General features: G+C 39.9%; 1 protein-coding gene across 2 annotated transcripts in view; it reads left to right on the top strand.

Moving 5' to 3' along the window:
* AR (androgen receptor) overlaps positions 1-17,779 on the top strand; it is a 107,648-nt gene that overhangs the window by 68,388 nt on the left and 21,481 nt on the right. For both annotated transcript variants that reach the window (XM_059732769.1, XM_019487877.2), the window contains exon 4: positions 10,147-10,434. In XM_059732769.1, the coding sequence (XP_059588752.1) occupies positions 10,147-10,434 (288 nt within the window). The remainder of the gene's footprint in view (positions 1-10,146; positions 10,435-17,779) is intronic.

Below are 17,779 nucleotides of genomic sequence, written 5' to 3'. Positions count from 1 at the left end.
AATTATCACAGTGTTAACAAGAGTTCTCCATCAACAGGCAAATGACCATCATATTTACTTTGAGTAAGTGGGTCAAGGTGTGGTGTCAGCGGGCGTGTCTACACAAAATGCTGACTGCACCGTAGCCTAATAATATTGCGCAGTAGCATGTCACAGCACAGACAGTGCTAATACATTACTTCACAGTATTATTAGGCTACTGTGCAGTAGCGTCACTTAAAATATGTTCACCAGCACTACTGCCCTGTAACTCCGGTTACTGTGTATTTATTTAGTACTTATATAAGCAAGTACTAAATAAGCGCACTGTAACTGCTGTGTAGTAGTGTCTCATGTAGATGCACCCAGTAAGAGAGATCAATAGGTTAAACAGTTTGCCCCTGCCTACAGTAACTGTTAAGCTAGTTAACATAATTCCTCGGAATTGTGTTCCTACGTCAACCGCTTGATTTACTAGTGCAGTCCTTACAGTGCTGTGTTGTATGTCCATGCCAAAATTTGAAACAGCCAGTGTCGAGCCCATAATTAGTTAATCGAGTTACTGAACTGATTAAAATCCAGAAAATGTCTGAATAAGTAGAGTTGGCAGTGTTTGAGTTTCAGAAAACCTCGGCAGCTTTTTAATTTTAAATTTCATTACATTTTTGTTTGTGTTTCAGGAAACATCCTTCCCTTTTTCATTTAAGCTCCTATTAGCTTAGGGAAATGTAATGAAAGTTGTGTGGCCCAGTGTCACTTACACCAAAGTTACATGGTGCACTTCCACCCTACAGTAGCTTTGAATTGCCAGAACAGTTCAACAGGGCCTTTGTTGTGCCAACAATGAAGATTCTTGTTTGAGAGTCTTAAAGAAAAAAAAAAAAAGCACAAGAAAGGGCCTTAAGAGGTCATCTAGTACAGCCTGCTTATGGAAGGATCACCTCTGTCCAAACCATCAAAAAAGTAATTGTTAAATCACTGCACTTCAGTCTTCTAATGACTATGAATCTTTAGCATCTCTAAGGCTGGAAACAGATGCCACCTTGGTGCCACCATAACTTTTTTTTATAGTGGCACAAAGCCAAAGCAGACAAACACCTGTGTCCCTTGTCATACCGCAAATGCCCAAAACTATGGCTGTGACATTAGATGGTATAAATTTGTGCTGCTTTTTTGTGGAAGATATGTTTGCTTTACAGCAGGAAAAACATACTACTCTCTAGCTGCTGCAGGCATGGGCTTCAAGGTCCTAATCCCGAGCGACCCAGGAGTTCACACGGTGCAGTTTGCAGACGTGAAGTAGGGAACCCCCAGGGCAGGACACAACACCCTCAGACATTTTCCCTCAGGATTGGGGCCCTGAGGCTCCAGGAGCATCATGGGCCCAATCCTGCAGGAGAGTGGCTACATCTGTTTTTGCTGATCAGCAACTGCAGCCCAGTGGAGCTGATGCCATAACGGAAACAACATCCTTTTTTAGCCTCAGCGAGCTGTTCTGACTCTTTTATCATTAGAAACCACATTTTTGTATACCTAAACAAAACACACCTTCTAATTTAAGCCCATTAATCCTTGCCTTGTACTTGGTGAACATAGAGAACAACTGAGTGCCATCCTCTTTATAGCAACCTTTTTTGTAGGAAGATCATTGTCAAATCTTCCTTCTTTTCTTGATTAAATAATGACAATTCTTCTAACTGAGATTTCTATTCATTTTTGTTGATGTCCCGTTCCTTCTCTAGTTTGTTCAAATCTTTCTTAAAGTATGTTGCCCAAACCTGAATACAGTACTCCAGGTGAGGCCCTTGCCAGTGATGAACTGAGTAGAAGAATCACTTCCTGTGACTTGTACACAACACTCCTGCTAATACGCCCCACTACAATACTGGGGGTATTCACAACAGTATTACATGGTTGAGACATATTCAGCTTGTGATCCATCATAATATCTAGATCTTTTTCTGCAGTACTGCACTCTAGCCAGTCATTCCTTATTTTATATTTGTGTGTTTGATTGTTCTGTCCTAAGCGCAGTAGTTTGCACTTGTTCCTATTGAATTTCATCCTGTTTATATCAGACCTTTTATTTTCAGTTTATCACGATGGTTTTTAATCCTAGTTCTTTCCTCTAAAGTGCCTGTATTCCCACCCAGCTCAGGGCCACCTGCAAAATTAAAGTGTATGCTCAGTTCCATCCTCATGAAAATGTTATGGGAGAATGTGGAAAAACCCTTACTTAAATCATATTTACTGTTCTCCCCCCACCTCCCTATTTCCCCTTTTTATCGGATCTGTTACCTTGTCATAGAGGAAAATCAGGTTGATTAGGCATAATTTGTTCTTGACAGATTGACTTTGACTCCTCCTTAACCCCTTGTTATCTTCTAGATTGTTACAGATTGATTGTTTGATGCCATCTCCAGTACCTTTCCTAGTATCTGAGCTAGACAGAATGATCTGTAATTCTGTCAGCCTTCCTTTTTCCCTTTTTTAGTGCTGGGCTCTATACTGATCATTTTCCAGGCTTCTGGAGCCTCACCTGACTTCCATGAGAGTTCAGATATTAGCCAGTGGTTCTGTAATTGTTTCAGCCATTTCCTTGTGTACCCTAGAATGAAACTTTGAACCTGCTGATTTGGAAACATCTCCTTACCTAAGTCATCTTTCCCTTGTTTTTTCCTGCTGTAGGCTGAGTACTGGCATTCCTGACATTTTGATACTAATTGTGGTAATCATCTGATAATTGATTAGTTTGTGAAGACTTTAAAAAAGCATTAAACATTTCAGCCTTCTCCACATAATCCATTATGAACTTCCTTTCTGTGGGTGCGTCTACACATTCATTAATGCACAGTGGTTACTGCACATTTAATTTAGTACTTGTATAACCAGGTACTAAATAAATGCGCAGTAACCAGAGCTACTGTGCTGTAGCATTAGCAAATGCCTTTTTAGTGACGCTACTGCGCAGCAGCATAATAATACTGTGCAGTAGCATATTAGCACTGTCCATGCTGTGACATGCTACTGTGCAGTGTTATTAGGCTACTCGTATAGATATTAGCGTCTCATGTAGATGCCTTGTATTCAGTAAAGGACCAGCATTTTCCTCAACCTTCCCATTACTTGACACTATAGAAAGCTTTTTTTTATTATTACTCTGTATGTCCTTTGTTACTGTACCTTAGTTTGTCCTTTCTGATTTTTTTTGTCTGTTTCTTTATCCATAGTAATAAAGCCAAATTTCTGTTTTTTGTAAGATTCCTTTTTTTGTTTTAAATTGGTGAAGAGCTCATGGTTTAGCCAGGCTGATCTCTTGCTAAGCTTTCTATCCTTCTTTCCTTTTTGGGAAAGCGTTTGCATGCTCATAATGCTTCCTTATTCTTGCTAGGTTCATAGACCACTCACAGTAAAAAGTTAAAGATGAAAAACGTGCAGGTTGACAACACCTAGACAAAACCCAGATTTCCAAAGCCAAAGGTTTTGTTTGAAATTGAGGCTCTATAATCAAGGTTGTGCAGATTGTTCTCTTATCCCAACAAAAAGCCACTTTTTTCAATATAAGTGGACTCATTTCCATTTGAAAGTATCAACATGCCCAAGAACTGCCTTGTTTCTTCTCTGATTCAAAACCTTTTTAAATTTTTAAAAACACTGTTATTTAGAAGTATTGTGGGTGACTCATCTTAGTGAACTTTGAAATGTATTTGATGTGGGTGAGGGGGAAAAAATACCTTGAAAACTGGGCTGATGGACCTGGACTGTAGTGAAAAGACATCAAGCAGCCAGCGAAAGAATGTCGCCAGTTAAGCTAACTATGGCATAATGAAAATGAAAGAGACTGGCAGCATTGCACAGCACAGAATGAGGCGTGAGAGCCTTCATTAGTGGCTGTTAAATTCACAAATGTGTTAATTTCAAACCTTTCTCTGTTGCTGAGTTGGATAATATTGTACAGGATTGTTAGGCTGCTATGAAATAGTCTCTAAGAGCTTGCAATTGAAAAGGCTCAATTTTGTTGACCTCCTGGTAGGGAATGATTTAGATTTATTTTTCTACCCCCAAAATGTTTTTTGGGTTTTTTGGGTTTCTTTACATCCTCCCCACACCCCTTGTCTTAGCATGTACATATGCATAGCAGTGCAGAAAGTTGCCTGCTGGACTTTATGCTCTTAAAACAGTAGGTAATAATAAATATATAATGACTGTAGTGATGCAGCTCAGTGGAGAAAGGGTAGGGCAGAGGCAAGCAGCTGTTCTGACACCCCCATCAATTTCTTTGTGGGAGGAAATAGGAAAAGAAATAAACTACAGCATGTAAATGCCCTCTGTCACATAGAACCAAGGCTGGATTAGCACACAAGGTCTAGCTCATTCTTCAGTTACAGCACAGGTGGGAAGAGAGGCAGGTTGAGCAACTTGAAAACAGACCTCATCTAAAAAGTCTCTCTCCTATATTACCTCAACAACATCACCTCTTTCACTTTGGGGCACTGCCATGTCACTTAAGACATAAGGCAAAGCAGCATGGCAGGAAAGTCAGCTGGCTGGTTCAGTTACCAATGACCCTAAAAATGGTGAGAGTATACCTCAGAGCCTGCCTGAGGGAATGGTCCAAATCATTTGCTTTATGCTTCTCTTTCAAAGTGCAGCTCTATAAAAATAGAAGAATGGGGCTCTGCATTTGCCCCATAGTAACTGGATCAAATTCTCAGCTAGAAACCAGGGAGGAGTCCGATGGCCTCTTGTGCTGATTTGCTGAACTCATGCTGCTTTCTGTATGGCATGGGTGCGCATGGGAGAGAGAGCTCATGACATTTCTCAGGCACGTACTAGGGCTGCTAGTGGTGGTGTTTGGCCTTATGTCCCTGATTCTTATTCAAGATAATGGCAACACTCTCAAACTTGGAATGCAGAAAACTTGTGGCAGGGGGGCTCCTTTGGGTACTTAGCAGCACTTCCTTGGCCACAGGGGGTCACTGTTGAACAGCAGAGTTGCATTGTGTGTCTAACTCCAAGCCCCTTCAAGCCTGGGAAGGACGGGAATCCTGCTGCAGTCTCCAGCACAGCCATAGGAGTTCTGAGCCCTGCTCCCACCACGTAGTGCTCTGTGATGTTTTGAAAACCAAGTGTGCCTTTTATTTATTTTTAAGCTTTTTTTCCTTGAACATTCTTAATACGTTCCCTTGAATACGAGCAGCCATGCATCAGCACTGCGTTCTTATGTAGGACACACTGACAAAATTAACACCATTAATGATGGGGCTGCTTTTTTATTATTCTACAGGTCACCCTGACCTGTTCTGCCTGGTCTGTTTTACATTTGTTTTTAATGTTGGTTTAAAAGTAATTATTAAAAACAGGCATACACTGAATTCATGTGTAGCTGTTTTCCAGTTTTCTGTGGAAAGACACAGCATTCAGAAATGCTTCCAAACTCAAACACTTGGTATTAACTTGTTTAATTACCAGTTGCTTCTAGGTGTACAGGGCTGAATGTAACCAGCCTACCCACAGCTCTGAGTATTTGTAAAGATATAAGAAGGCTATACAGAAAATGTCTTATTTAGGCCTGTCTGCTTTTGGCAGAGAACAGCAATATTTTGAAGCACTTCATTATTGATTTAGTTCACTCTGACCTGAGAGCTGAAATCCATTAAACCGAATCCTCTCTCTTGATCAACACCACCACACCAGAGTCAGGAAAAATGGAAAAAAGGGGTAGTCATCACAGTACTTGGTAAAGCTAATAGTTTCTCAGCAAAAACCCTGCCAGTGGACTTCATTCCTGTCCCCTGTTGTTTAAGATTTGAACACTTATGCAGCACTGCTGATGGATTTCATGCCTAACCTGCAGTAACTCCTGCTGTTACATTCTTAGGTACCCAAACATCCTTGCACATGAAGCTTATATTGCCTTTTTCAAGACTTGACCATACACATGATTCTGCTAGTATACAATGGTTCTTGTATGCAGAATGCCCTGATAATCCAGTCAAGAGCCCCTCCTGTAGGTGGTCAGTCCACTTCAGTCCTGGCCTACATCACAGTCCTTTTGTTCCAGTTCTGTGGGCTAAACCTTCACAATTGAAGGCAGCACAATTTGCAGAAACCTCTGGTTTTCTGGTATTTCATCCTCACCCTATAGCTTTCAGAGGCTCCTCCGTCCTCACTGCAGCACCCCTTCGTGTTCCAGTCTGGATTCTCTGTTGAGCAGACACTTCCAAACGTGGAGGCCTTGAATAGATTCAGTTCAGTAGATTGGGAGGCCAGAATAAAACATTGTAAAAATGTATTCTCACTTCCTACATAAACCAGCCCTATATTCATTAATTCTTTAATTCATTAGTCCTTATCTTTTAGAAGAACCTTCAGCCTTGATTTTAAAATTTCCACCACAATGCTTGGTAAATTCTTTCAGTGGTTCATTTTACTCACTGTTAAAAATGTAGACTGTATTCCTAACCTGAATTTTTCTAGCTAATTGATCTTACCATTTTTACCATTTCATTTTCTGCTAGATTGCAGAATCCTTTTTTATCAAAATTCAATTCCCCACAGAAATATTCATAGACTGTTTTCCAATAACCCCTTTTACCTCCATTTCGATAGGTAGCCCAGTCCTTTAATCAGTCTCATGACTCCTGTTTTTTTAGCAGTTTTCCTGAAATGTAAGTCCTAGAGCTAGTCACAGGACTCCAATAATGGTTGTGTTAATGCTGAATGCAGAGGGAAGATAACTTTCTTATTCCTACACTTTATTCAATCTTTAAACATCCAGTGGTCACATAAAGCCTTTAACTACAGTCTCAGGCTGGGAGCACATGTGAGGAACTATAGAAGGATCTGGCATAACTAAATGAATGGAAAACTAAATGGCAGATGCAGTTCAGTATAGATAAGTATAAAGTGATGCATCTGCACAAAAATAACCCAAACTATATCTATACTACCATGGGCTCTACATTAGCTGTTACCACATAGGAAAAAGATCTGGGAGTCATTGTGGGCAGTTTGGTAAAAACATCAGCTCAGTGCTCAGCAGCCATCAAAAAGGCCAACAAAATGTTAGGGATTATTAAGAAGGGAATTGTAAACAAACCATATCATTATATTACTTCATAAATGCATAATGCATACACTCATTGAATACTGTGTCCAGTTCTGGTCCTCATAGCTCAAAAAAGATATAGAAGAACTAGAAAAGGGCAGCAAAGATGATTAGTGGTATGGAGGAGCTTCCATATGAAGAGAAACTAAAGGGTGCTTGTAGATATGCAGGGACACACACTGCTCCAACATGCTGTAATTACTGCATAATACTGTAAAGTCTGCAGGAGCATGCTAATTAATATGCTCTAGCAGCCTTCGTGTCTTGTGTATTCAGCATCCCCGTGCTTCAAAATGGTAGTGAGAGTGCTTTAAGTGAAGCATGTCAGATGAGCTTTAGTTAAAGCACCACCATTGCCATTTTGAAGCCCGGGATGCTGAATACACAAGATGCTCCAGGCACTTTAATTAGGGTGGGTTTCACAGCCACTTAAAGCACCCCACCACCACCAACCTCCGGAGCACATGTAAAGGCGTCCAAAGAGGCTAGGTCTATTCAGTCTAGAATAGAGATGTTTGAGGGTTTGGGACATGATAAGCATTTACAAAATACTAAGGTGAAGAGAAAGTAAATAAGGATTTTTATCTGCTCTCTCACAATACAAGAACTAAGGGGTCACAAAATGAAACTAGTAGGTAGTGAGTTTAAAACTAACAAAATGAAGTTCTTTTTCACACAGCATGTAATTAAAGTGTGGACCTCATTGTCACCAGATGTAGAAGCTGATAGTTTAGCTAGATTGAAAAGGGGATTAGGTAAATCCTTGGAGGAAAGGGACATCTATAGCTATTGAGCATGGGAGTTAGGAAGCTCTGAATCAGAACCCTAAATGCTGGAAGCTGCAAGTGAGAGAAACAGTGGGGTGGGGAGGAGTGGGGAAACCCTGGTTATACCCAGTTCCATCTCCCTTTCAGCGTCCACTCTCAGCCACTGTGATGTGACACAGGATACTTGGCAAGATGGACCTATGGTCTGACCCAGTAAATGGCAATTCTTAAGTTCTTATTAAATGCACTTGATTTGGTTGCTCCCAGCTTGCCAACGGATGCAGATCACTGGGTGCATCTGCACATGTGCGTTTACTATGCGGTAACTGAAATTACTGCACAGTACAGATGTGCAGTGCACACCCATACTGCACAGTAAATATGGTGACTTATGCTGATTTAAGCATAAATTTGATACCTGCATCATGTAGGTATCAAATTTATGCCTGATTAGTTACTGAGCAATAACACACAAGTAGACACTTTATTGCGCAGTAACACTGTATGTGTGGACTGACTTTAGTCACAGCCAAGTTAGTCCACACATAGTGTTAATGCACTTTAATGCCTGCACATGTAGACACCAGCCTATTCCTGCTTACTGTGCAGTTACTTACTGCGCTGTAAATTTAAGCTGGTAAAATTGCATATGTAGACACTCCCACTATGTGTAAGTGAACTGCCCTATTATTTTATTTTTTTACTATTCCCTCAATCTCTGTGTTATCTGCAAACATTACTGATGAAGATTGCATGCTTTCTTCATAGCCATTAATAATAAATATTGGGCGAAAAAACAATTCCTGCTGGAGCCCCTCCAGAAAGCCACCTGCTTGATAACATTTTCTCATTTACATATTATGTTTTGAGATTTCTAGCATTTAGGCAATTTTAATTCATTGATTTTAGTATTATTTTGGCTTTTTAAAATCAAAATATCATGAAAAGTCAAGTACCTTACAAACAACTATTAAATCAACACCTTATCAATTAAATGTGTTACTTCATCCAAAATTATATTGAATTAATTTGAAAAATTCTATTTGTCATGCTGATAGTTTTTACATTGCCATTTTGTTTATAGGCAGGATCTATAATAAGTGCCACCTTGTTTCTTTGTATTAGTTGTTCATCTTTGAAAAGATTGTTAAGAATTTTCTATCATTGCTTCCCATATTAAACCAAAAGGACCTCTATATTCTCTACAAGAATACAGATCTTCAAAAGTACAATATAGAGTTCAACTAAAGGACATGAGTCTCACCTTAACATTGACTTGCCCAATTATACTTTCAGGCTCCCAATTTTTGTAAATGATTTGATTACTAAAAGTGTACAGGTGGTATATGGTACACATGCTTTCTCTTGCTGTTTGGATCGCATCTCTCCTTCTAGGGCACAGATTTGCTGTTCTGTTCTGACAGTAATCCCTTGGGAAAAGTATCGCAGAGTTATTGGGTGGGGATCAAGCTATCATACCCCAAGTGGTGCAGCTGCCATCAGTGGTGAGGGAGGTAAAGAAGAGGAATCTCTTATTTTTTGGTTTGCCAGCAATGCAGATGAATTATTACAAGAGTGTGTCACACTGCATGTTGGTCTTGTTTTCCATGTTATCCTCTTATATTTATTACTGTTCTGTTTTTACTTTTACAGAGCAGACTCCCTTAATTGTACTTACAGTTGATCTTCCAAAGCATATTATTTAAAGATCAGTGTTTGCATTGATTTATAAAACCGCACTTTGACTTGACATTTTTACATTTCAAGGCTTATTTTTTCTAATTAAAGCTGAAAGGAAGTTTTCGATCTGTATCACTTAATGACGGAGCTAGAACCCCAAGGACAACAGATTTCATGTTATTTTCTCTGCTTGGATTAAGCAGTCAGCTTTTTTCCCCCTAATTCATTACTTTTTATTTGAGAATTCTTGAGGATATAACAGTTTGTCATCTAAAACAGCATGCTAGCCTGAGTAGATTTCATATATATGAATTTGTCAACGGTTGATGTAAACACCAGCAAGTCAAGTAAAATAAACACTTAATCTCAAAGAATTTCTTAAGGCATAACAGGCAGTTCCTGGCACTTTATTATATATAAGCTATATAATTTATATCTAAGAAGCAGATACAATGATCTATCACTGTAATAAGTAGGTGTATTTTCATTTCAGCAGCCTATTCCCAGCAATTTGACATCTGTATCCTATTTTCACCTATTCTCAGTACTGCCCCTCATGATCCTGGCTGTTTTATATTTTGAACCTGTGCCAACATCTGTTTTCCACAGCACGCAAGCTGAAAAAGCTGGGCAACCTGAAAGTACAAGAGGATGGGGAGGCAGCCAGCTCATCGAGCCCTATGGAGGAGCAAGCTCCCAAGATGATGGTGACATGCATGGATGGGTACGATTGCCAGCCCATCTTCCTCAATGTTCTGGAAGCCATTGAGCCTGGTGTGGTGTGTTCAGGCCATGACAACACCCAGCCAGACTCCTTCTCCAACCTCCTGACCAGCCTGAATGAGCTTGGGGAGAGGCAGCTTGTGCATGTGGTGAAATGGGCAAAGGCCTTGCCAGGTAAGGCAGCACATGATGCAACACAACACCTTCCCCCACACTCTAAAAAACCCTCTTGTGCGGATCACCCCAGGGATACATTTCAGAGGGAGTGTCCTGTAACACGGGCCCCCATATCACAAGATTCATGTGGATACCTTTGCAGAAGGGTCTCCTCTGTAGGTAGAAATCACACGCAAAAGGAGTGAGGGTAACTCTCATCACCAGAGGGGTTTCCATCTAGTGGCCATGTAAGAGAAATGAGTGCTGCAGCTTCCAGCAAGGAAAGTAGAAGCTTGTGCTTTTAGAAGTTTCATTTGGTTTCATTCCCTGTTGATGACCCGTGGCAGGGGGTTGTCTTATAAGTATGTTCTTTTTTTTTTCTTGTACATTTAAATCCCTGCTGCAAATCTGAGTATTAGGCTCTAAGTATCTGAATGTTTCCTGGACCACCAGAGATGACTTGCTGTGAAGAGAGGAGGCCATTCTGTTCCTCTCTCTGCAGTGATCTCATTCTGCTTCTGGAGCTTCTAAACTGCTCCTTAAATGAAAGATCAGCACCATAGACAACATAAGTCCTATGAGAGAGGAAGGAGTAAATCCTCTGGGTAGAAAGAATGAAAACAGCGCCATTTGAGGAGGTAGCTTGGGGAAGAGAAGGTCTGATGAAACCAGGCTAAAGACAGTTGAGAAATAAGATGCATTGGCAGGAAGGGTCCTGTTCCTCCCAGCCTGTTTTGCCTGAACCTCAAAGTGCTGAAATTTCATATATTATAATTCATTCAGGAAATCTAACTACAGATATCTCTGTCACACACAACTACACAAAAGCAATCATGCTCTGACCTGCAAGGCCAAACATCCTTAGAGTTTGGATTACTTGGTATAATAAGTTAATAACAACATTAGATAAATATCATAAGTAGCATAGTAGATTAGTGTAGTTAGCAGATTAGCACTGTTTTATAGTTTAGAATGTACTGCAAGAAAGAGCAACAGAAGATAATCAGGTTTCAAAAATGGTTATCCTGGGGCAAGCATGAGGCAAAACCTGAATTCCAGACATATGCTCCAACTTCTTTAATCCTCTAGCTTCCACAGATGCCTCTTGCCCTCATTTCACTTGTAAAGTTCATAATTGTCAGAAGCCTAACAATCAGAGATTGTATTCCATTGTGCCTTTTGCAAAGGGACCAAATGATTACAATACCTAGCAAATACAGTAGCAAACCTATAAAGAGCATTGTGCTCAAAATAGGTTTAAAATAACAGGTTTAAATCTTAATATGTTTTCTCCCTAAAAGTAGCTGGGCCAGTCATTGTGACGTGGTTTCACACAACAGACTTTAAATTTTCTGTTGGGGGTTTCTGTTTGTTTGGGGTTTTTTAGTTTGTTGAATAGGAAGTTTGAATTTGAGGTCTGGCTGAAATTTTTCCTGGACAGCTGTTCTTCAGTGTTGACAGAAAACGGGTATGTAATATGTATACAGCACTTGAAAGAAAGGTATATCTGAGGGCCTTGCTTCTTTTATCTTGTTTTCTGAAGCTGGTTATACTAGGTTTTGGATAGTTTTAACGGTGTTTTTCCCATGATAATGGAAGGTTGGTATGTTGTGGATACAAACCATTTGGGCCTTGACAAACCTCAAATACCTTCTCTTTTCTATCAGGAACTACATTTTTGGTCAGATTTTATCACATAACCAAGAATATTTAACTTAGGATCTTTCTGCACAAAACAAAGATAAAAACAAACCTGCAGCAGCAAGGAAATGACAAGTTGGGTCTCAGCAATACATACCCAGAGCAGTACTACTCTATTCATTACTACAAACCATCTGCCATAATTGCAGTGCTGCCTTTTAAGAAGGCTGCCCTTCCATCATGCCTTCCACTATCTTTCTGTACCCAAGCTTTTATTCAACTGATTTTTCTGCACAACCAGCTAGTTCAGGGGAAATCATCTCCAGGATGGTGGAAATGACATAAAGTTGAGGTTATGGTGCATGTTCTATGGTGAATGATACGCTTTTGGGGGTAAAGGGCTGTCAATGAGTTTTATGTCTGGACAAGAACAATATATGCTAAATAATTAACATTAACATTACTAACAACAATAATTAACATTACTATAAATATTAAATATATTAAAATAAACAGTAACGGCAAAGTATGGCCTATGAGGAAAGGAGTAGAGGGTAGCTTTTTATTTCTAGGAGGCCTGCCTTTTCAGTTCCTAGTTGCTATGTGTCAGAATCAGGCACATCAGGTATATACTGCTTTACATAGAGATTTTGTGTGTTAATAATCAGCTATCTGGGAGAGAGAGAATGGGCAGCTGAATATCTAATTTCATTTAACAGGAAGCTGGAAGGCAAAGGAGTTGTGAGTAGGAGTTCCTTGTATAAGCTAATTTGCCAGCTCTCTTCTCTTGAGAGCTCTTTCCTTCCCTGTATAGAGGTATGGAGACCTCACCTCAATCCTGCACTCTTACTCCCCACTTGATCAACTCTTTATCATTTTCGTCTAATTTTCTTAAAGAAGAAAAGAGAAAATAGTAAAGCCTAACGCTTGGGGTACTCTTTTCTATAGTGCCAATAAGTGTTGTATGGAGACACAGGGTGGATGACAAAATGACTCATAGTTGTAGCTTAACACTGTAGTAGTAGTTGTAGTGCCCCTGAGAGCAGGGGTGCTCCCCTGGACAGTTTGGAGTTGCTGACTTAGGAACTCACCCTTTACTGGGCTTCCCAGAATCAACCCCTGATCTTCCCAACTTGATGAAGGGAACGTGTCTGTTTGCTTGCCTGTGGCCTCTTCTCTCAGCCTACCTGCACCTGCCTCTACCTGACTCGTGCCCACCCTGAGTAGGGATGATAGATTTTGTCTTGCAACAGATCTTGTCCTGTTATGTTTATTCTTCTAGTCTGCATGTCCAGCTTCTTCAGTCCCCAGCCTGCTCTTTCCCATGCTCTAGCTCTCTTACGTACACCAATAAAATCTCTTCCATCTCTCTCCTCTTATCATTTGTGCAACAAATGCTAGGATCCCAGTCCTTCCTTAGGTCTAGCAGTAATTGTATTTCTTCTTATCCTCACTAGCTCTGTAGACATTCTAACTTCTCCTGGCCCCTTTGTACCCTTTTATCTGTGTTTATATTTACCCTGGGATTTAGCCCAGGGACAGGGATCCTTGGCCTTAGCTAACCCAGCCACCAACACCATGGTAGATGATGTTCTCCCCAGGGCCAGCTGAAAAAGTCCATATCCAGGGACCGTGTGCAACTTTAGCTCTACTCACTCCCTCTTGGGTCTTGCAGCTTCCTTTAAACGCTCATTGGATTTAAAGCCTCATTGGATGTTTTATCCCAAGCCATTCTCTGTCTTTTTTTTTCAGAGGACAAAGAAACTGTGATTCTTAGTTATACATTGCCCCATCTCCCCAGCTGTCTCTACTATGGACACTAAAAGTTATCATAGAAGAGTAGGGCTAGAAGGGACCTTGGGAGATCTAGTCCAACCCTCTGTTCAAGACAGGATCATCCCTATCTAAACCATTGTAGTCAAATGCCTGTCTACTTTTCATTCCATCCAGGAAGAGCACACACCAACTGCTGAAACTTCCTTAGCCTGACGAAGGGTTTTTGAACCCGAAAGCTTGCTTAATAACTATTCTCCAACTATTTGGGTTGGTCTAATAAAAGATATCAAATTCACCCAAGTAAACCTGTCTGCCTATGTCTATTCTAAACAAACATGTATGAACAACCCATATGTGAAACTACCAGGCATAATGCTTGAAAAACATCAAAAACATCCTAATTTGCCACAGTTAAAACAGGGGGACAAAGGCACTGTCAAGGTCCTGCCACTGCAATGTGGTTTTTTTCTGTCTTTTTAAAGAGCACTCAAGAGATCCAAGGAACAGGACCATATTCCCTGCTACAGAGGAAGGCAAAAACCCACACACTCATGCCAATCTGATCCTGAAGTCAAATTCCTTCCTGATCCTAAATGTGGTGATCACTCTGCCCTTGAGCAGTGAAACATCAGCACACCCCAGCCAAAATTATCTGTATCCACATTACCCCACTTACTCTGGCTTCCTCACTTGGTCCCCTTGCTTAGAAAGCTGGCATAGTGTTGTTGTCCTTCTTATAAGATCATGAAGTGATATTTCTTGTGACAGTTTACTGGGTTTTTGTGACCTGTGCCTCTCAGGTGGAACTGAGAAAAGTCATCCCTTAGCCCTTGGAATCTGAAACGGTCCATTCTCCTCAGTTGGGGTGCCCACATCTGCTCCACACTTGATGCCTTCCCCACGGCAGGAAAAAAGGTTTGAGAGCTCCGTTTCTTCATTCAGAAACAACCTGGCCAATTCCACCTCATTCTGTATATGCAGCATCTCTTCAGGTGGCTATTTCATTGGTAATTGTGCATGGACACCTGAAACATCTTTCCCCTGTCCGTTCCTCAGTCCTCCAGTTCAACACATTTCCTATGTTCTGTAGATTTCCAGGAAGCTTATTTTCTTCTCTCTTCTGTGTTCCTCAGAGGTATCTATCACCGCTGTGTGTCTGACAGTTGTGTGGTCCTTAAAAACAGAATGCTGGCTTAATAGTTGTTGAAGGCAACATGTTAAAGTCAGCCTTCCTTGGGTATTGCTTGCTACAACAGCCTCATTCAGCATCTGTAGGATGGACAAAGAGGAATATGACAAAGAAAAAAGCCTGAGTTCTTTTCTGCCAAAACATTCCTATATATTGTTATATGCTGCTTTCTGGGTGGGGTTCGTTTTGTTTTTTCTGCTTTGAAAATATTTTAAAAAGAAGGCTTTGCCTTCTGCAATGCTGGTAGATGAAAAAATATTACCAATATATATGATGGGAAAAGAGAAAAGGAGTTACTTGTAAATAGGCATCCTGGTTCTCTGTAACAGTTCTCTGCGTAACTTTTAGGCAGAGAAACAAAAAGCTTACTAAGGACAAACTGCCGCTGATTGTGTGAACAAGAATTTTTCTTTTAAGAATATGAGGGAAAGACTATTGAAACACGAATACTGGAAAGAAACCATGTCGTTATAAGATATAGTAGTGTAATAATCATACTAATATTAGCATTACCTTTATAAAAGAATCAGATGTACAAAAAAGGAGTGATTAGAATGACAAGATCAGGCATGTGTCAGAGAACTGGGTTTATTTTAAACAAGCAATGCTCATTAATGAGCAAAATTAACAGATAACATATAAAGGTGCACCTACATTCCAGTCACAATTTCACGAAGCTTTGACTTTTCGACACACAACTTCATGTGAAGGTGCATTCTCCAAAGGCAAACCCATCCAAGATGCATTATAAGAGTTTTTGATTAGTAGTATGTGTACAAACCACTCAAAAGAACACCAAATGATTTGCATGTCAAAACCCAAATAAAGAGAATAAACAGGTTTTGACACTGTGGCTGAAAATGTAGACAGCTTCTTCATCTGAGTGGTTCTGAAGCAAGCAAAGGAAACATGACTTAAAGGTTGACCCTGCAAAAGACTTTTTATTTGATTTGTTTAAAAATGATTTGTTTAAGGCGTGAAGGAAGTCTAACTTTGCCTTTCCTTATTCAGCTTGATATTTTTTTCCCTCTAACAAAATGTCCTTGTTTTTGCTTTAAGAATTCTCGGGTATTTAAGAGCATGTTTATTATAAGTTTTTACACCTTAACATTTTAAGTGTTTGAGTGGTAATTCCATAGCAGAGGCTTTCATTATTCAAAATATTAATTGCTCATTGAAGGTATTTAAGTTTTGGTGGGTTTTTTTTAAAGTCTACACAGTGTGATTGTGGTGGGGTAGAGTGCTTTCCTTTCAATAATGCATCTTTATCAGGAACAAGTTGTTTTCTTATCATGAGTTAGTATACAGAAAAGATAGCCTGAATTGTTTGCACTAGTAGATGGAAGTAAGCACAAGGAGACTGCATCACTATTAAGCTGATATGTGGTAAGAACACGTGTTTTTTTCTACTGATGACAAACCATGAGTAGCTTGCTGTTCAGTCATCACAGGTTCTTTTAGGATAGGAAAGTTCTGAATTTTTTTTAAACAAAATGCATGTGAAAAAACAAATTAAACAGGTTTTTTTGATAAATCATTCTTTACCATTTATATTTTGAAATCTTATGCAAGTCTCTCATAAAAGGAGCAAAAGCCAGTTTGTTTTCCTTTGCAGATTACAGTTAGATAATCACTGTACAAAAAAACTTGGTTTTGTTTATAAACTCCGCAAGTTTGCAAATTGTATGTTTCTGTAAAGACTATACTGTTTCAGGTTGGGGACCATTGCCAGCTGCCTTTGTTTAGAGTGTCCCCGAGGTTACAGTACCCCGTATTCATGAAACACTTAAGTGAATTCACTTACTATGTTTGTGAGGCTACCAACCAAGTTCTGTATTCAAACTGCTCCTTGCAGACAGCGTAAACTGCTAGTCTGCTAAATGGAAATGAGAAATAAGGCCAAGGCTGTGCTGGAAGCCAAATTAACTTTCTGGAAATGGGGCAATAAAATAAGATGTATCCTTACCTCAAGTCATAACTTGAGGCATTCTGACAAGACCCAGGGAACAACCTTCCCAATGTATGCAGGAGGTCTTAGCTGGGGCAAAACAATCTTTCTGCCAAATGTTAAAATCTACCGGTGAGACCTGACATACTGTGATTTGATTTATTCCTTCTTAAGTTTTAATGGCTTGACTGGCACTGCAGAAGCAAGTGTTAGTTCATAGTGTTCTTCAGACTACTGTGTATTAGGCCCAGAGAAAATGTATCTAGATGTGAACAAGCTGTTCCATTTCCTTCCAGGCTCAAATGTAGGAAAGGCTCAGTCATCCTGCAAGACCAGAGACCAGTCATATTTTCTAGACAACAGACCTCTCATGCCAGTTTTATTTTTTTAATTTTTTTAAAAAGCAGGTAGAGACAGCACAGCTCAGAGGATTGTAACCTTGGAGAACATCTTGCATGTGTATACCATAGATATAACAGCAATGAGCTGCTATTCAGCCATGCCATCTGTGGGTTCACACAGGTAAACTCCAGATTTGCATACATCCACATACACACACAACTGGATATGCCATGGGTTAGATCATTCAGATGGATGTGGCCATTGGAACTGCTCAACCGCACATGCAGACACCCGTCTTGGTCAAATTACTTTGTCCTTCAGGCAGATAATATATTATTGCAGGACAAAATGACCACAGTGATTCATCCCAAGAAACTCCATCCAAATTTAAAAAATGTATGAACCTAAGAAGCCTTGAACAAAAGAATGAGTAAGGTCTCCCTGCTGTGTTAGATACCTTGGTACAA

This window comes from Alligator mississippiensis, chromosome 8 (genome assembly GCF_030867095.1).
Source record: "Alligator mississippiensis isolate rAllMis1 chromosome 8, rAllMis1, whole genome shotgun sequence".
NCBI lineage: Eukaryota > Metazoa > Chordata > Crocodylia > Alligatoridae > Alligator > Alligator mississippiensis.
This window is presented reverse-complemented; position numbering and strand designations above follow the sequence as displayed.